Source organism: Nicrophorus vespilloides, unplaced genomic scaffold, assembly GCF_001412225.1.
Source record: "Nicrophorus vespilloides isolate i.1.1-1 unplaced genomic scaffold, Nicve_v1.0, whole genome shotgun sequence".
Classification (NCBI taxonomy): domain Eukaryota; kingdom Metazoa; phylum Arthropoda; class Insecta; order Coleoptera; family Silphidae; genus Nicrophorus; species Nicrophorus vespilloides.
The window spans coordinates 14,194-33,527 of record NW_017097108.1 but is presented as its reverse complement, the minus strand read 5'-3'; the positions used below and the strand labels follow the sequence as shown (position 1 = coordinate 33,527).

Below are 19,334 nucleotides of genomic sequence, written 5' to 3'. Positions count from 1 at the left end.
CCGCATCACTCACAACGCAGAAATGCGATTGCGAAACTTAATTATGCTCACTTTGTTCCCTGATTTAATCCCTCCCGGCTGCTAATTATCGTCATCACCGAGCTCCACGCTAATCTTTTTATTGGGGCAAACAGTTTCCACGCATCCATCATATCCCATTAATCACATTCAAGAGACTGGAGCCTCTATTGTCATATGATTTCGTTATTAAGCGCAAATGCTGCATCATATCTACGTACTCTGTGTTTCTCAACCTTTTTCCACAAACATATTTGTTTCCAGTTGTGCTGCGGCCCAATTGTCAAGTGTATGTCATCAGTGACAGCTGTCATTTTGCGATTGATCAAAAATTTAATGCATCCACATTTTAGGTTTAGAAACGCTGTTGTAGATTTTGCAGTGTGGTCAGAAAGAAACTTCATAAAATAATCATTATTTTGTGTATAGCGACTCAATTGTTAACAATGTTTCGCTTTGACACATGGTGACAGCTGTCATTTAAAATTTACTGTCAAAACTGTCATTTGTTAATAGAACGTGCATGGATCTCACATATTATTATTTTTTAAACTCTTTGTGATTAAAATAATTGTAATTAAAATTTTTTACAATTTTTATTACTTTTGCTATTAATTGAAACACTAAAATTTTAATTTTTTGAATAATGACACATGGAAATATTAAAATTTATCATTGCATTGTGGTCAGAAAGAAACTTTATAAAACAATCATTTTTTTTTTGTATTGTTAACAATGTTTCGCTTTTACACATGGTGACAGCTGTCATTTAAAATTTACTGTCAAAACTGTTATTTGTTAATAGAACGTGCATGAAACTCACATATTATTGTTTTTTAAACTCTTTGTGATTAAAATAATTGTAATTAAGAATTTTTACAATTTTTATTACTTTTACTATTAATTGAAACACTAAAATTTTAATTTTTTGAATAATGACACATGGAAATATTAAAATTTATTATTGCATTGTGGTCAGAAAGAAACTTTATAAAATAATCATTATTTTGTGTATTGTTAACAATGTTCCGCTTTGACACATGGTGACAGCTGTCATTTAAAATTTACTGTCAAAACTGTCTTTTGTTAATAGAACGTGCATGAAACTCACATATTCTTATTTTTTAAACTCTTTGTGATTAAAATAATTGTAATTAAGAATTTTTACAATTTCTATTACTTTTACTATTAATTGAAACACTAAAATTTTAATTTTTTGAATAATGACACATGGGCATATTAAAATTGATTATTGCAGTGTGGTCAGAAAGAAACTTCATAAAATAATCATTATTTTGTGTATAGCGACTCAATTGTTAACAATGTTTTGTTTTGACACATGGTGACAGCTGTTAAAACTCTCATTTGTTAATAGAAGGTGCATGAAACTCACATATTATTATTTTTACAATTTTTATTACTTTTTTTTGTGTATAGCGACTCAACTGTTAACAATGTTTTGCTTAGACACATGGTGACAGATGACAGATGTCACGTCACATAAAGAAAAATGGAAAATTTTCTCAGTTGAAGTATCAAACAAAAACTAAGAAAACCTTAAAAGTTAAAGAACGTTTGTCAAGCGAAATTGTAACGCTTCTTTTATAACACCACTTATAAACAAAATTATTCCAATATGAAATTGTTCATTTCCCGAACATTGAAATGCTTTAATACTTTTTTTTTTTTAAATATTTGTTCCGGTCGAAAACGTATATGATACAAAAATGTGAAATGTTTGATGGGAGAATTTATTTTATTTTCTTGATTTGTCGATTGATCAGGAAGAAACTATAGTTCCGTGCTCGCGAATCGGTATTTCCACATTCATCAGAAACGTAAACTGAAAAACGATCGAATGAAAATATTGCGTTTCTGTGAATTGGACCTGCTTTTTTTTGGCACGTACAATTCGTACTCAATGGAATTATAAAATTACGAAATTCATTTGAAAGTTAGTTTCTCTATAAAAAAATATCATTCAGTGACAAATGTGTCATTAATTTATAATTGTTTTCGTAATGCCTACTATATGTATTTAATTTACAATCTGATCAACAATTGTCCAGATAATTAAAGAAATAGAAATACTTAATGAAGAAATTAATTTGCAAGATCTGTTAATATAAGAAATGGTATTATTTTTTTGTAATCTACGAAACATTAATTATCCGAACAGTAAGAATAAGATAATATTTTTAAGTGAAACTAGCAAAAAGAAGTGGATGAAGACTATATCCTTGAAGCTTCGGCAAATTGATGTGTTCTATGTAAAAAAGTGGAATAGTTAAGGGAATGTAGATGTGTTCTCGGTGATATATAAATGTCTTTAAGGGTGGTGGTGGGTTGAAACTGTATTTGCTTAACTCGCAAATGACATAAACTGAACTGCCTTTATTAATCTGGACGAGAATAAATACCATCCGACGTTTTATTTTCCCTGGAGGCGAAAGAGTGTATGTGTGAGAGAAAGAGAGAGAGAGAGCTGCTAGACATAGCAAACGCACGCACACGTTGAATAAAGAAAGAGAATCTGCAGGATGAGAAAAGCTAAATGCGAAGAAGAGAGAATTAAGAAGATGGGACGGGATGGATGGGAATTGATGCGACTTTTGGCAGGGACGAACTCACTTTCTTTCTTTCTCTTTTTTTCTACTCGCCTGATGTATTTTTATCGGTTTCCTTGGGTATATACATACGCGTACAACGAAAAGTTAAATTTAATCGAATCTTGCTCTGCTTTTCGCCTTCCCTCTGCTTCAACTCATAATCGTAACAATACTTAAAATGGATGTGAAATCACAAAAAAAATGCATTTCGATTGTGTATAGAGGAATACCTCGCATAGTGCGGTTTCGATTTAATGTAATCCGATTGGAAAAGAAACTAAATTTTAACTCAAACTCAAAAATAAATTCTAAAAAATTAGTACACAAAACTATTATTTTATACAAAAAAATATCGTTTTCTATAGTTTATTTTTAAGTGATTTACATTAAGGTTTCAAACAGTGCGATTACCCGCACTACGCGAGATATTGTTGTATTTTGTATTGTTATGACCGAAATAATTAGTAATACTTAAAGTTTGCAAAAAGAGCGAAGTATATTGTTATATAAGAGTTTCTCATTCACTAATTCGTGTTCTTTGTAATTTTCACTAAAATTCAAAACTGTTCTGTTTCCATAGTGTTAGGTACACACCATTTTATATTTCGATTTGATTCAGTTATTATTTCAACGTTGGTATCAATACTTTTTAAAACTCAACTGTATTTCATTCATAATTTTACATAAACTGTTATATTCTCCATGGCAACCAACTTTCGTTAATACATATTTTGATCAAAATCATTACAACTTTTTATAAAAAATAATCGTCATAGCAACCAGAATTAATATTATTGTTGTTTATTTCTATTAGATTCACGTTGGTATTATTGTTATTTAAAAAAAAAACAACTGAAGTTGCAAATCTAACGATTGTTATAACAACTAGATTCAATGTTCTTATTGTTAAGCGACAATAGGTATTTTTTTTATGTGTTAGAGTGCCGAAAGGTCAATTGCATTAACGTTGCTTCATCGGATTGAAATCATTTACGCATTCAAATTATAACGCTTCAAAAGAAATATGCTAAAACGTTCATTAAATTAATTCGTTTAACATTGATGTTGAATGTAAGTAACTTTATATAATTAAATTGGATATTTACATTAACGATTTTGTATGTAATCATTTTTCTTTTCAATGTTCACTTTACAACAGAATTTTTTTTTAACAACTTTATACATTTTTCCTAATTAATTAATACAGTTAATGACTGAAATAAATAAATTTAAAAAAAAAATCATGTAATAGTAAGATTAACCTTTTACGTCAAATATGCATAGCTGACTTAGTTTCATCAATCATGAAAATGACAGCTGACATAACCTCATCTGTCACAACACACATTTGATTAATGTAAATTTACATTGCACATCATTATTGGAAGTAACCTCGTATATTATTATTTAATTTTAAAAATTAATAATAACTATTGCAAAACATTGGAATACATTGCCAATATGTCAGGTGTACCAACTGCTATTATATAACATGAAGTTTTTGGTGACACTGAAACTGAATTTACAGCAGCAATTTCCCACCGAGCTGTCAAGGTGTAACAACTTATAGAAATTTATATCACTATGTTTAGTAACTCTTCGCACATATTGCTTGCATACGACTATATTTATGTCTGACCTCACCGCACACAGTATAATAATTCAATGCTTTATATTGAAACTCATCTTGTTTCTAGAAGTACCTAAGATCAGCTGATTTACTTCAAATTATTTGATAAATTTATAGTTCCACAACTTTTTTTTTATTATATTTGAAATCAATAATAATTTCAATTATGATTTATTTGCATACGCGTGAACCAGTTTTCACGCAAATGATCAAGTTCTAAACTATTGAGGTGTAGTTTTGTGTGAGATGACCTCCAAGTTTATTATTTTTGGATATCAGCGACCGCGATCGTCTTTGACATTCCCCACCCATGAAAAAAAAAAAACTGTCACTCGAGTATATGACGCATATATGTCATTGCTCTCTTATCTTCGACAATTGAGAATCGCGATTTGAATATATTTCAAATGCACGACGAAAAAAAATAATATATAGTTGGCATTGGAGGAAATAAAGAAGAAAAAAAATGTTTGACCTCGGTGTGCGAGGTGAATGATACTGGGCGATTCGATTGCGATTAGATTCGATTATGTGTTGTTTCCATTCCGATGGGTGCATTCGCTTCTCGTTTTATTTTTATTTTGGTGGCATTGGAGGAGCACACACACACACTCTGTCACTGTCGGTGATGGCCTTTAAATTTGTCCTCTTCTCTCTCTCTGTCTCTCTTTCGCACACGCACACTTGATGTCGATTTGAGTCAAGTTACGAAACAAACGGCGTGCGTTAAAGAAACAACAAACACTTCGTGCACTCAATTGTTGACTCAATTATTTAACGTGCTGCGTGTCGTTTCGGTTAATCACCGTCGACCATCCGGAATTTCCTTATCTAACAATAACGACAATCGCTCGAAAGAGGAAAAAAATAACAGTCGAAATTAGCGTATTTCTCGATTTCCAAAGAATGCTTTCGTTCTTTATCCACGAAAATTTCTCTGGTGTGTGATTAGGATTTGCGCGATAAGCGCGTTGTTATTATCCCGACGTTAGTTTACGAAAAGATTAACGATCCTTCTGTCAGACGTTACGAAACTCACGTAATTACACATCAGAAATGCACAAAATAACAACAGCCTTCGTCTGTTTGTTACTCATTCATAATTTATTACTCGAAACGCACGAAAATTATTCCATTTCTTTCATTTATCAATTATAATGAAATTTTCACTTAACATTTGCACCAATTGTTCAATTAGAAAGTAATATTATTAATATATAAACAAATTCAATATGATAAAATGTAAATTATTCTAAATTTAATTTTTTAATTTCTAAATCAATTTAAGAAAATTTGTCTATATTTATCCAATACATTAATTTTTATTAGTTTTACATTTAAATTTTACATTCAAGTTTTTTTTATATTTTAAGGTCAAAATGAATTTCATAACGAAAATTTGTCTATGTAAACTTAATAGATTTATTAGTTAATTCATATTTTTTTTTTACATTTTATTCAATCATTTCTTTGAAAAACTCGTCTACATCTAATTCACTGTAAAGAAATGCGAATTCAAGGAGATTGCAAAAAAAAATATTCATTACGTGTCATCAAAAAAAAATTCTGTCCATTCAGTTTTCTTAGATTTTCTCAAAACGTCCATGGAAATTGCACAAATTATTATTGTTTCTTTTTGTAAAAGACTTGAAATTTGTGTTTTTATATAGAAAAATCGATAAAATTAATTAATGAAACAACATAGTGTTAATACGTCAGTCGATGATGCTGTTACTACTACTACTACAATTTTGTAACGTGATACTTGATTCGATGTAAACGCTGTCACTGCAAGTGCTCGTGTCAACCTGTTACACTGCAATTGCCGTTAAGCTTTGTGTGAAACGTATCTCCGTTTCAAAACGTTTTTGTTGTATTATTATTTTTTTTTATTCTCTTCGTTAAAGAATGAAAGTGTTAATTTTAGTAAATGAACGAATTGAGATTAATTTTGCAATGAAGTTAAGTTTACAGCATAGTGCGGCTTCGATTAGTGCGGATTCAATATAGTTACGGTTTGAATATAAACTGAATTTTTAGTGAAGTCTCTTTTTGTACTCTTTATTTTTTGGGGTTTTAAAGTTCTTGATTTATCGCGGTTTCAAACAGTGCGGAAGCCATTATCCGTACTATGCGAGGTATTTCATGGATCAATTTGATATAATGTAAACGCTTCGATTTCGGTTCTCTTAATTTGTTGTGAGAACTAAAAGATCAATTTGATTCTATGTAAATCTATTGCAGCGTTGACCGTTACCACTAAGCTCCATGTAAACGAGTTCGCAACGTTTTGTTTTGATTTCGGTTGATGAACGAAACGCGATTAAAATGAATGTGACGAGGCGGCGGCGGTCGTTGTGACGTGTGGGAGGAGGAGGAGGAGGAGCGGGTGGTGTGTTTTTTGCTGTAGTTGGCGGTGGAAGCTGTGCAAAACGTTTTAAAACAAATGTCCGTGTGTAATGGATTCGTGTCGGAGGCGGCGGCGTCGGAGGCGGCAGATTATGTCATGAAATTCGTTTCAGAATCGCGACACGTTTATTTTAAGATCCCGCCGCCAACACATCCGCCGCCGCCGCCGTAACAGAAACGGCAGCAGCAGCAGCAGTAAAAGCATCAGCAGCAGGAGCGGCACGGTTCGATGTCAATGGGCTCCTTCTTTTTTTTATTATATTCGTTTTGCGCCAAAATCGATAAATAATGTAAAAATAGTTTCATGCCGCTTTTCCTCATTTGTCCCAATAACTAACGAACGTTGATTGTTTGAAACATGTCGACGAAACGAAACGAAACGACGACATGCATACATTTGTACTTGGTAATTAATTAATTAAATTATTAATTGGTACTAGATTTCATTTGAAATTTCCAATTATTATGAACAAAATTAATTAAAAACTTCAATTTATGTGCATTTCAACACATCCAACACATTTCCATTATATTTCGAAATCTATTTTTATAACAAATGTCATTTGACATGTATTTAAGTCTTTAACAAAACTTATTTTACAATTGTACTAGAATCTATAAATTGATCGAATTTGATACAATTATGTTGCAAATTGTACTATAATTTTTACTTACTTATTCTGTTATGGGTGTATTAAGTCCAAAATTGTAAGAAAGTTATTTTGTATACATTGTTTAATAAGGTTCGTACATTGGTTCTTTCTAAAATCTATATTTACAATTGTTGTTGTTTTCCATCCATTAAAAAGGTTATGGTAGTTTAGTTATTTGACAGATACTTCTGACACAGTGTGCCAACTTTTAGTTCTTTCTAGAAACTTTATTTGTAACGGTTGCACACTTCATCGTTAAACTTATTTTCTGTCGTTTAAAAAGGTAAAGGTATTTAGTTATTTGACAGATGCTTCTGTCACAATGTACCAACTTTTAGTTCTTTCTAGAAACTATATTGACAACTGTTGTATCATTTTTATTATTGCACGATACTCAATTGTTTCCTATCTTGAAAAAGGTCATGTTAGTTATTTGACAGATGCATCTGTCACAATGCACTAACTTAAAGTTCTTTCTAAAACTGTTGCATACTTCAATCTTTTCCATCATTAAAAAATGTAAAGCTATTCATTTGACAGATCGGCATGCTCATTTTTTTTTACACTCGATATGTAACATTTTCCAATCTTAAAAAGGTTATAATATTCATCTGACAGGTCGTCTTATTTAAATGTTATCAAGTTTTAGTTCCTTCATGAAACATTTATTTACAACTATCAACATTCATTCAATGGTTGTAGGAAAAGGTTATGTGACAGATGCTTATGTCAAAATGTATCAACTTTTTAGTTTCTCTCTTTGAAAACTTTATTTGTAACTGTTGCATTCATAAGAAGTTTGATTTTTTTTTATCATTTATATGTTTGAAGAGGACATATTCAATTTTAGTAACTTTATTTGTAATTGGTGCAAATAAAGAAGAAAAAAAAGCACATTTTATGGCATTTAAACGTTAAAAAATATTTTACTACTCAGTCGCTGCTTCGCATCGTTAAAATGTTTATGGTAGTCATTTGACAGATGGCTTTTTGAAAACTTCAAAAATAAATGGTTTTATTACTGTAAGTAAGTAACTCAATTGATTGCTGTCATTAAAACAAAAAAAAGTTTATATTAGTCATTTTAAATGTACCAATATTTAGTTTGATCTAGTAACATTTTTTGATATGCAAGAAACTATTTATCTTCGCTGTAACTTACAAGTTTCCAACAACTTGCAACAAATTTACAAGTAGCGCGTAAAGTATAAGCAATCAATTTTTGTAATTAATTGACAGATGCATTTTTGACATAATAACATTAGTACTTTTTCTATTGATGATTTTTTTTTCGTTATGTAACTATTATCATTTGAACGTTATACAAATCCAGATTTGTATCTCAATTGTTTTCGATTGCTAAAAAGTCTATAGGAATGTTTTGACAGATGTCTATTTTGTAGCTGTAACATTCGAAATTTTTGACAACTTGTATTTGACAAGCAACTTTCTTACTCTGAGTTAGTCGAATCTATAGAAAACTATTTTGAACTATAATTTAATTTTATCAAGTAACTTATTTTCAACTAGACTAAACTTAATTGTTTATTTTTTTTTGTTATTAATAAACGATTTTCCATTTACTTTTCATAACCAATTGATATAAAAAAAAAATGTGATTGAAGTCATTTGACAGATGTCAAACTGTTAGTAACTTTCAAATCGATAGATGAAAAGCGTTGATATTATTGCACTGTTCAAATGTTGTGATCTATCGCATGGGATTGAGTGAAAATGTCCGAGTTAATTGCAGGAATTGCGTATGTACATTGCACTCGGACTATTCAGTAGTGATATCGAGCGTGATTCCCTCGATGGAATGTGCAAATCGATGCGTGAGAGATGCGACGTCGAACATTCCGCGTAACCCGATTGAGTTTGAAGCGCGAATTCCGAACGTTGGCTTCCGGTCATCACCATCTATGATATGATATAACATACCATACGTGTATGTATATAAGTTGTTTTCGCGCGAAGAGTTCGAGGTGTGATTGGGAATTGGGTAAAAGAATCGAAGCATGAAGCTGCAGCAGCCAGCGTTCTGGTATTTTCAGCCCGGCGTGAAATTGGACGAGGGCCGTGCAATAATATTTCCCGGATCCTCTACCACCACCACCACCTCTTCTTCCTGCTCCACGTCCTCCTCCCGTCTGTGTATTGATTTTCGCGGCCCAAAGAGATGCAAGCATGCATGCAAGCTCTCGCCACACTCGAAACCCTATTTAGCCCAGGCAGCAAACTGCATCAGCAGCAGCAGCAGCTGCCGATTTCACTATATATCTGCACGAGCACAATCATGATTTAATTGGGGGGATGATGTCGATGCGTATCGGACGACAATTAATTGAACTCGGAACTCGATTTTGGTGTTAGCGTGTGTGTGTGTAGGCGAGGGGTCGGTTTTTTTTTTTTAAAAGCGGCTGTATGGAAAATTGGCGGCGATCGATGATCGCGTCCAAGAATAAAAGGTGGTAGAGCCTCAATTAGCTTCGCTCCGGTGCGGTTTCAATTAATGTGGAGCCTGAAATTGAGGAAGGATGGAAGGAAAGCAGAGAAACGGTAACGCTCCGTGGATTTGCTTAAGCCGGAAAGCGCGAAACGTTTCGACTTTCGCACTAATCCTGCCTGCCCTGCGCTCCTATCTAAATCGTGCGCCGTTTTCCGGTCCCGGTTAGCTACAGGTTACTACACTCCGCTCAACAATGCCTACATCTACGATTCAATCTTAATCCGTCGATTAAAACACTAATTAGTTCAAACAAGGAAATTAACCGAATCTCCTCACTAATTTCACTGCTCTATCTTTACATAATTTCAACTGCCTCCAAATGTCATTCGTCATATACCAATTAACGTTTAAATATGCAAGAAACTATTTATCTTCGCTGTAACTTACAAGTTTCCAACAACTTGCAACAACTTTACAAGTAGCGCGTAAAGTATAAGCAATCAATTTCAATTGATATTTTTTTTTGTTGTTGTAATTAATTGACAGATGCATTTTTGATATAATAACATTTGTAACTTTTACTACTTTTTCTATTGATGATTTTTTTTTTTTCATTATGTAACTATTATCATTTGAATCTCAATTGTTTTCGATTGCTAAAAAGTTTATAGGAATGTTTTGGCAGATGTCTATTTTGTAGCTGTAACATTCGAAATTTTTGACATCTTGTATTTGACAAGCAACTTGCTAACTCTGAGTTAGTCGAATCTATAGAAAACTATTTTGAACTATAATTTAGTTTTATCTGGTAACTTATTTTCAACTAGACTAAACTTAATTGTTTATTGATTAATTTTTTGTTATTAATAAACGACTCTCCGTTTACTTCTCATAACCAATTGACAGATGCATTTTTGACATTGTAACAAAATTTGTTTTTTTTTAAATGTTATAAACAGAAATATTATAATATAATTCGCAATTGTTTCCCATTGCTAAAAATGTTATAGTAATCTTTTGACAGATGACTCACTCACAATATACCAACTTTTAGTTACTTAAAAAAAGAAACTTTATTTGTAACTTTATCATTCCAACAACTTGTATTTAACACTTTAGTAACTTTTATTACTGGATGAATTTATTTTGTATCATTTGAATGTTACACGCAGACTCATTTTATTACTGTATGATTGTCAATTATTTTCCAAATACAAAAAAAGGTTATAGTAACCGTTTGACAAATGAATCTTTGACAATATACCAACTTTTAGTTACATAAAAAACAAACTTTATTTGTAACTTTATCATTTGAACAACTTGTATTTAACACTTTTGTAAGTTTAATTTCTGTATGATTATCAATTATTTACCAATACAAAATTTGGTTATGGTAACCGTTTGACAAATGAATCTCTGACAATATACCAACTTTTAGTTACTTAAAAAACAAAACTTTATTTGTAACTTTATCATTACAACAACTTGTATTTAACACTTTAGTAACTTTTATTACTGTATGATTATCAATTATTTCCCAATACAAAAAAAAAGGTTATAGTAACCGTTTGACAAATAAATCTTTGACAATATACCAACTTTTAGTTACATAAAAAACAAAACTTTATTTGTAACTTTATCATTCGAACAATTTGTATTTAACACTTTAGTAAGTTTTATTACTGTATGATTGTCAATTATTTCCCAAATACAAAAAAAGGTTATAGTAACCGTTTGACAAATGAATCTTTGACAATATACCAACTTTTAGTTACTTAAAAAAAAAGAAACTGTATTTGTTGCATTTGACGAACCACTTGACAAGTGACGTTAAAAATCTAAATTACGTAATGATAATTCAATTATTTTGATTAATAATTATTAATAGACTATTTATTTCATTTTTTTTTTGCATTTCACTTTCAAAGTAATTTAATATTTATTTAATGCTTTATAAATAAATATTAAATTAATATAGAATTAAATTTACACACTTTATTTAATTGAACTTTTACATTTGCATATTAATGCGATATTTCAGTTTACACAAGTTCGAGCAAATGTTGGAGTTCCACAAAAAAAAAATATACTTAGAAAATTACTGTTTGACGTATTAGTTTTGGCTCAATTCCAGTACATTTCTATGACAAGCACAATACGACCATAACATTCGTTTGTTTTTTTCGATCGTATTTTATTTTTATATTTTGTTTTTTTCTGATAATAGATGAATTTACTAAATTCTTCAATATAATTCAGAAAAAATAAACCAATTATGATGACAGAAAGAAATGGTGACGTTTTATCCATGACGCACTTGAATATGAATTGTACAAAAAGTATTTGGGTTAAAAACTGTTGGATAACAGATATTGAACGGAAACATCGAAACCCTTTTTGTTGGTTGATTAGTACTTAGCATAAGATTATTATTATCATCATCATAACAATTTCCCAAATGTGTTTTCTTTCTGTGTCTTACGAACAAGTTTTTCAATGTTAAATTAAGTTATTTATGAGAGAAAAGTATTGTTATTCATTGATAACCCTTTTTGTTGGTTACGAGATATTAGTACTTAGCATAGATTATTATCATCATCATAACAATTCTCCAAATGTGTTTTTTTCTGTGTCTTACGAACAAGTTTTTCGATGTTAAGTTTGTTATTTATGAGAGAAAAGTATTGTTATTCATTGATAAGGAAAGTGAAATGAAAGTGGATAATTTGGAAGGGAAATGAAATAAGCTTTAATTGATGGAAGCGAGTGGAACGGCAATGATTAATTTGAAGTTAGACGTCGGTCGTTGCGTGGGCAGGAAATTAAATCGAAAGAGGAAGAAGTAGAGGAAAGAAATGAGAACGAAACACGAAATATATATATATATATATCTTCATCGTAATGGAAATGGAAACAACATGCAAAGTAGAAATTGGGCGATGATGATGATGATGATGATCATATTCTATTACAATCGTGATCGGGGATGGTGTTTGTTTCGTGAAGGTGAACAGTCTATAAATAGATCGCAGGGGGTGGCGGCGGCGGCTTCCGTGCCGCGGGTCATTTCCTCTGTTTTTATTTCCTTTCTCCTCCACCGCCACCTCTATTTTCATCATCAACCTTTAATGGTGTGCAGCCGCCGCATTAAAAGCACATTTACGAATTGGTTTAAGGTCGACCGACACGCCGGATTCTCACTCCGTACAAACGGAGGAAAGAAACCGAAAATTAAGAGAAAGGTTGAAACGAAACGAGAAAAAAAAGAATGAATGAAGTGGAGCAATTGATTGTTTTTTTTTCTGGGTCACGGATTTGTTTATTGTCCGGTGCTCTCCTCTTCTAATTGAGCCTCCTTCGATCGCCGAAAATGTTTAAAAATAAAGCTTTTTCCGCGAAAGCCGCCGCGGAATGCCTTTTTGTTAAAATATACAAAGATAGAGAGAGAGAAAGCACGTCGACCAGAAACAATACGTTCTTTTTTTTTGCAACATGAAAGACTGGAATGTTATAGCTTGTTATTTTTCAAACAAGCAAATGTATGCCTTTACAAACAAACAACGTACCATTTCTACGCTAATTTTCTTCGGAATATATTCAACTGTTTACCGTTGCATACACACTCTTTCAGAATTGCTACATTTTACAGTGAATTATTTTTCAAACAATAAAAAAAATTAACAATTTATTTAATAAAAAGTGTTCGCAAATGGAAAAGATAAACTTATCAATTGAACTGCACTACAGAAGTGCACTTAAAATTCGTATCTCGGTCGGGTTAAAAGATGTCGATCGATTTCGAGATTTCCGGCGCCCCCGTTGCGGTTTCCATGGAAATTTGTTTGTTGTATTTTTCAATTGTTTACTATGCGTTTTATCAATCGCTTCCGCATTTACAAACAACACACACACACACAGGCGTGCAATATCTAATCTCGATTAGAGGTCGACCTGCAACATCGACAATATCGCGCTTCCTTCGTCATTGACCGACTTTCCATATCAATTGTTTCTCATTCATAGAAAAAAAAAACAAAAATTTAAAGAAAGATCAACACGAAAACATTTGCTTTTTCTTCGATTCGTTCAATTTCATTCGATCGATAAGGTTTAAATAATAGTAAATAATCTTGTAGTAATGTTGCATAAACACTGTGCGTGATATTTATTATTAATAGCAATGATTGGAATTGACAGCAATTGAGTTTACTATCAATTTGACATATGTCATTAAAGTGACATTTTATTGTTTTTCAAAAATAATTAATTATGATTGTCATGGAAACTACGTACTATCATATACTTAAAAAATAGCTCATGTCAGTTAGTCTTATATATGTAATTAATTAAGCATTTACTTTTTTTAGGAAATTTTGTTATATAAAGGTGACTTTTGACTTTGACAGCTGTCAACATGTTTATATTTAAGTTTGTGTAAACTATTAGTTTAATTACTAGTTAATGAATTCGAATCAATTCTAAAGTTATCTTGTTAAAAGATAGTAAATAAATCTGTTTATTAGGAACGTTCCAATGTTATGTACATTCCGTTTAATTATTGCTGGTATATCGAGAGAAGACAAGCCGAGACGGTAAATCATGTGACAGCTGTCAATCTGGATCGATGATGTTGATGTCGTGCGTCTGGGGAAGCGCGCGAACGTCGTTGTTTAATGTGTAATTAGCTCCAGGATGTATTATATAGTGTAGTGTTTGCACAGGACCTTGTTTAATGTGCATTATTATGATAAAGGCAAACAATAAATATTGACGCTCTCGCGTCGAGTGGCCGCGGGGGGTGGCGGCATCTGCCGATCAATATTATTACGTCGCTTATCAATCGAACTCTGTGCGGAAGTCGTCCTCTCCTTTATCTCTCCAATCCAACAGATTTCAGTAAACACCTCCCTCCTCCACCTACTCAACACTCAATATATTTGTTCAGCTGTCAAATCTCGCGAATTCTCTCTGCTAATCCGCACTAATTCAATCGAGATGCGGCGCAGCACGCAATTTCTTCTACGAAACGGGGCTCTTCTTCCTACAATTGCTTTCGTGTAACCTTTGACATCCGTCAATTGAGACGCGCCGTTCAATTGGCGTGTGTCAGCTGTCACTGTATAGCACAGCTAATGCATTTAACCTCCTCAGCAGATTCATCTCACATTTACGAGATTACATTTACATAGAAAAAAACCTGCTCAAAAGTAGTAATAAAATATTCAACATCGGACGAACGTATTACATAAAAATCTGTTTGTTTTTTTTTTTATAAAAATATGTTGTTTTTGACACATGTCATTTTTTATAAAAATATGTTGTTTTTGACACATGTCAGTTTTTATAAAAATATGTTGTTTTTGACACATGTCACTGTTTTCCCAGTGTCAACTCACTTTTTATTGACACCTGTCAAAGTTTTGTTACTTCTTTCGTATTATTGAATTAACGAAAACAGCTGATTAAAGGAATTATATAATCTCGATTTTCTTTGAAATTTTTCCATCGTTTGCAGGAAAGTTCGTTTTCCAACTGAAATCCGATTTGATTTGCGAGGTCGTCGGAAAGCTTTATCTAAATCCGTGCACGGATTTAAATCGTGTAAACAGAGGAAGGAAGAGCGCGTTTGAACTAAATGTTCTCACTATTTACAAGTTACTTCAATCGTGAAGGTTAATTGTGTAATTACTCGAAATATCATAACTAATTATTAATACACTTAATAAAGTTGATAATTTTATGAATTTCACTGAGGAATTAATTAAATTTAGTTTGGCGAATTGGCCAAGAGATGGCGAATTGCAGTGAGTCAAGGGAAATGATGATAACGATGCTGAAAAATCAGCTGAAATGCGCTGTATGCATTTTAATTAGATTTGCAAATAACGAGATATTTTGCATTCATTGTGATTCCCGAAGGTAATTTACCGTTCGAAATTGAATAGATTGTAAACAAATATTGTATGGAAAACCTATCGCTGAAACTCGAGATGACGCGTCTTCGCTGGGTTTGCGCGAGACAAGGAAAATAATTAATTAACTTTTGGGGAGGCGGTGGTGTTATTGATTTCCACTCGACGCTACGTTGTTTCCTCCTCCTCCTCTTCTTCATCCTTATGAAATTCCACAGTCGGCCCACTTCAGGTGGTGCGCTTCTCTCTCACACTCACACCCTCTTTCACCATTGTTGCGTCAATGTTGACAGTTGGACGCGTTGTTGCGTGTCGTCGTCGTGTATTGTTGTCGACGTCGTCGTCGTTTGTCCGGAAAGTTTTCTTTCAATTCGCTCGAGCGAAAACAAAGCCAAAACCGCCGCCCCCGCCTTCCCACATACAAGTGCCAGTTGGCGGCGATCATCGTGCGGCCGCCCCCCATTCAGCCATAACGCCCGTTTTCTAAATAGCAGCAAAGGCAATCGCAACAACAATGACGACGACGATGATGAAGATAATAATAATAATAATAATAGCAGCAACGCGAAAAGCATATTCGTAGTCGCATCAACAAAACATTTATCGCCCACAGCACTCGCGTATAGCTCAGCATCCATTTCCATCCCTTGCGAAAGGAGACCGGGGGGGGGGCGGTGGTCTCCTTCCCCCTTTTCTATTAACACTGCACGCGTTCTATATTTATGCGCCGGCGTTGCTTGCGAGGGCTTTAACGGAGCCGCCGCCCCCCGTTTAGCCGCCCCCACATACAAATATCCTCACATACACACACCGTCACCTGTTTCTCTCATTCTCTACATGTATCTGCTATACACCTGCTCCACGGTAGATACAGATAATAAATATACTTTTGTTCTTACCCCCCAGCAATCGTCACGGCAACGGTAACAAAAGCTGGACGGTTTCACGGATGCGAACGCACGAAAACTCGATTTCCATTCTGAATGCATTATTTCACCACATCGCACACGAACACAGACAGACACCTACAAAATCTCTTTATTGGACATTAAAAACTCTGGATTTTATAATCCCATCGTAAATGTCTACTTCAAACACATAATGGTGCCACCACACAATCAACATGATATGCAACTCTTTTCCATTTGATTACAACTGTTAAATGTCAAGTGTACCAACTGTACAATAGACTTATTGTCAATAATATGTATACTGTTCTGGCCAACCACTTTATTATTAATTATATATGATATATTTGATAAGTACTATGTGTACTTTTTATCTATGTAAGTACAGTCTTATGGAAAGTTCCAACGAACATCAAACAAGCCTATCGGCACCTACAAACATCTGCATACGACAAGAGAACCTTTTTTTGGAAAACTTGGCAAATTGCAAATTAGCCTCTACCCTTAGAATATTATTCTGTATTCAGTACGTCTTCTTACATATAAGTCCGCGACTCATGTGAGTCCTAGGAAGAACCTAGTCCTAGTAACAATTCTAGCAACCTTTGCTTGTAGCAACTGGAAGCTAGATTAAGAACCACCAGCATCTAAGTGTTAAATAAATACTATTATTACACTGATTTTAATCTAGACTCTTCCATAAAACCCACTAGGACGCCACATCGACAATACTACAAAGTATTCCACAGTGTCCAGAGATATTCCATCCTGGAACACGACAATATATTAATTAATCTTTCAACGGGATTAATTATTATTTATCTAATTCCATTTTAGATCTTTTGGAATTGTTAATTCTTCTAAATATGTTACGACTTTAAAATCAACTTAGTATTTCCCTAAAATTGGTATTAAAAGCAAAAAGTTTAATACAATATTGCTGACATATTTTATATAAGTTCGTACATGTTTTTGTCAATTTATTGTAACTGTCATTGAACTCTTAAATTAATAATTACGTGTATTTATCAATTTAATGTTTCAAAATTTAATTTTGAGTTAAGTTTTCTGTTCAGATAATTCTAATAAGATGTTTGAATTAGTCCAATTAGAAAAGTATCAAAAGTGAACTAAATATAGTTTATTTATATTGGTACTAATTTAGTATAATTTTGTTCAAATAATTGCATACGTAACCATAGTGATTTAGTTTATATAAGTTGGAAATTGTTAGGAACTTGTCATGTTTAGGTGTGATCGATGTGATGTAAACATTTATCTTTTCATATTCATTTTTGAAGAATATTATGTAGATATTATAGTTTTAAAAAGAAAAACATGCATAAATTACTTGCTTTAATAGATTTTCAGTAGTTTGTGTTTATCGAGCTTCTGTTCCTTTCGAAATAGGTTATTTAACGTGTTTTCGCAAGGACGCATCATGCATATTAATGGGGCGTATGAAAAATGCATAGTAGTAAAACGGGTTGCGTAATTTTTCTCTCTCTCCTGTTTTTGCTCTTCCTCTCCGGGGGTCGGGCAACGTAACGACGATGCTCATTTTGCTCATTTGGCTCATTGTTCGTGAACCACAAGAGTGCACTTAACCTTTTCCCAGCCTCCCTCAAGGACCCTTCCACCACTCATCTTCCTCCACCATCTACCCTTTTCGCTCGTTCATCTTCACGTCTTCATCCGGACGTCTCTCTTTCCCTTCAGCAAAACAGCAATAATAATAATAATACACAGTTTCCTCTTCCTTTTGCTTCACTCGTTTCGTCTCGTCTCTCCATTCTACTAATCCCATTATCGTTTGTTTGTTGGAAAAGTTCGCTTCACGGCGATATTAAAACCCGGGGATATTCTTAACCTCGGACGCATGACACTTTAATTGGAAAGCTGTTTAACTTCGAGGGATGAGGGATAAGTTTGAGTTTAATCTTAGGCGCAATTAGCGAGGAGACGCGACGTCTCCGTCTCCGGAACGCATGTGTCCCTCTCATTTTATTACATCACAGTTTGCTCAATGAAAATAAACTTTGTTTCTCTCTCTCTCTCTTTTCCTTCTGGTAATTTTATCTACCACCTCCGTCGCAGCCGCAGCCGCCTTCGATTCCCATCCTGAGGATATACCACGTACTATAAATCTGTTGCGAATGCGTCCCCGCAGACTCCCAGATACAAGAGACTCCATAATTTCTCACAATTTATTTATTGACTCAACGCTAAATTTTTAAATTTCGCTCGGTTTATTAACCACATTTTCTCTTTACTTCTGTATACTTTCCGTATGTATTAAGAATAATAAAGCACACAATAAATAAACGTAATAAAACGGAAATTATTCTATTTCGGTATAAATTGTGAACCATGACCAATATTTCTTATTAATGAAATTATAAAATTTGAAACTGTAAATTCAGATGCTGAAGTTTCTATTGTTCAATGGAAAAGGTGCAAAATTTGTTTGTTGAAAAGATCTAAGCAACCCAACAATTGTTTGTGCGTTATTGCATTTTTTTTATTGTTGTCGTCAATGGAAACGTTTGATTGTATGTTCTAATTGGAATTGTGTTTTGTTTTGTTGCAGGATTCGGGCGTCGGGACGCCGGTGACGTTGCGCGTCGATGAAAACGGATTCTATTTGCATTGGCTCGACCAGAACAAGGAGTTCGACCTGCTGGACATCGCGACCATCCGGGATACGCGCACAGGAAAATACGCGAAGATCCCCAAGGTGAGTCGA

At 33.1% G+C, this 19,334-nt stretch overlaps 1 protein-coding gene across 1 annotated transcript in view; it reads left to right on the top strand.

The window, feature by feature from the left end:
* Positions 1-19,334, top strand: part of LOC108558941 (1-phosphatidylinositol 4,5-bisphosphate phosphodiesterase classes I and II) — a 37,841-nt gene that overhangs the window by 6,007 nt on the left and 12,500 nt on the right. The window contains exon 2 of the mRNA XM_017916036.1: positions 19,179-19,325. Coding sequence (XP_017771525.1) covers positions 19,179-19,325 — 147 coding nt within the window. The remainder of the gene's footprint in view (positions 1-19,178; positions 19,326-19,334) is intronic.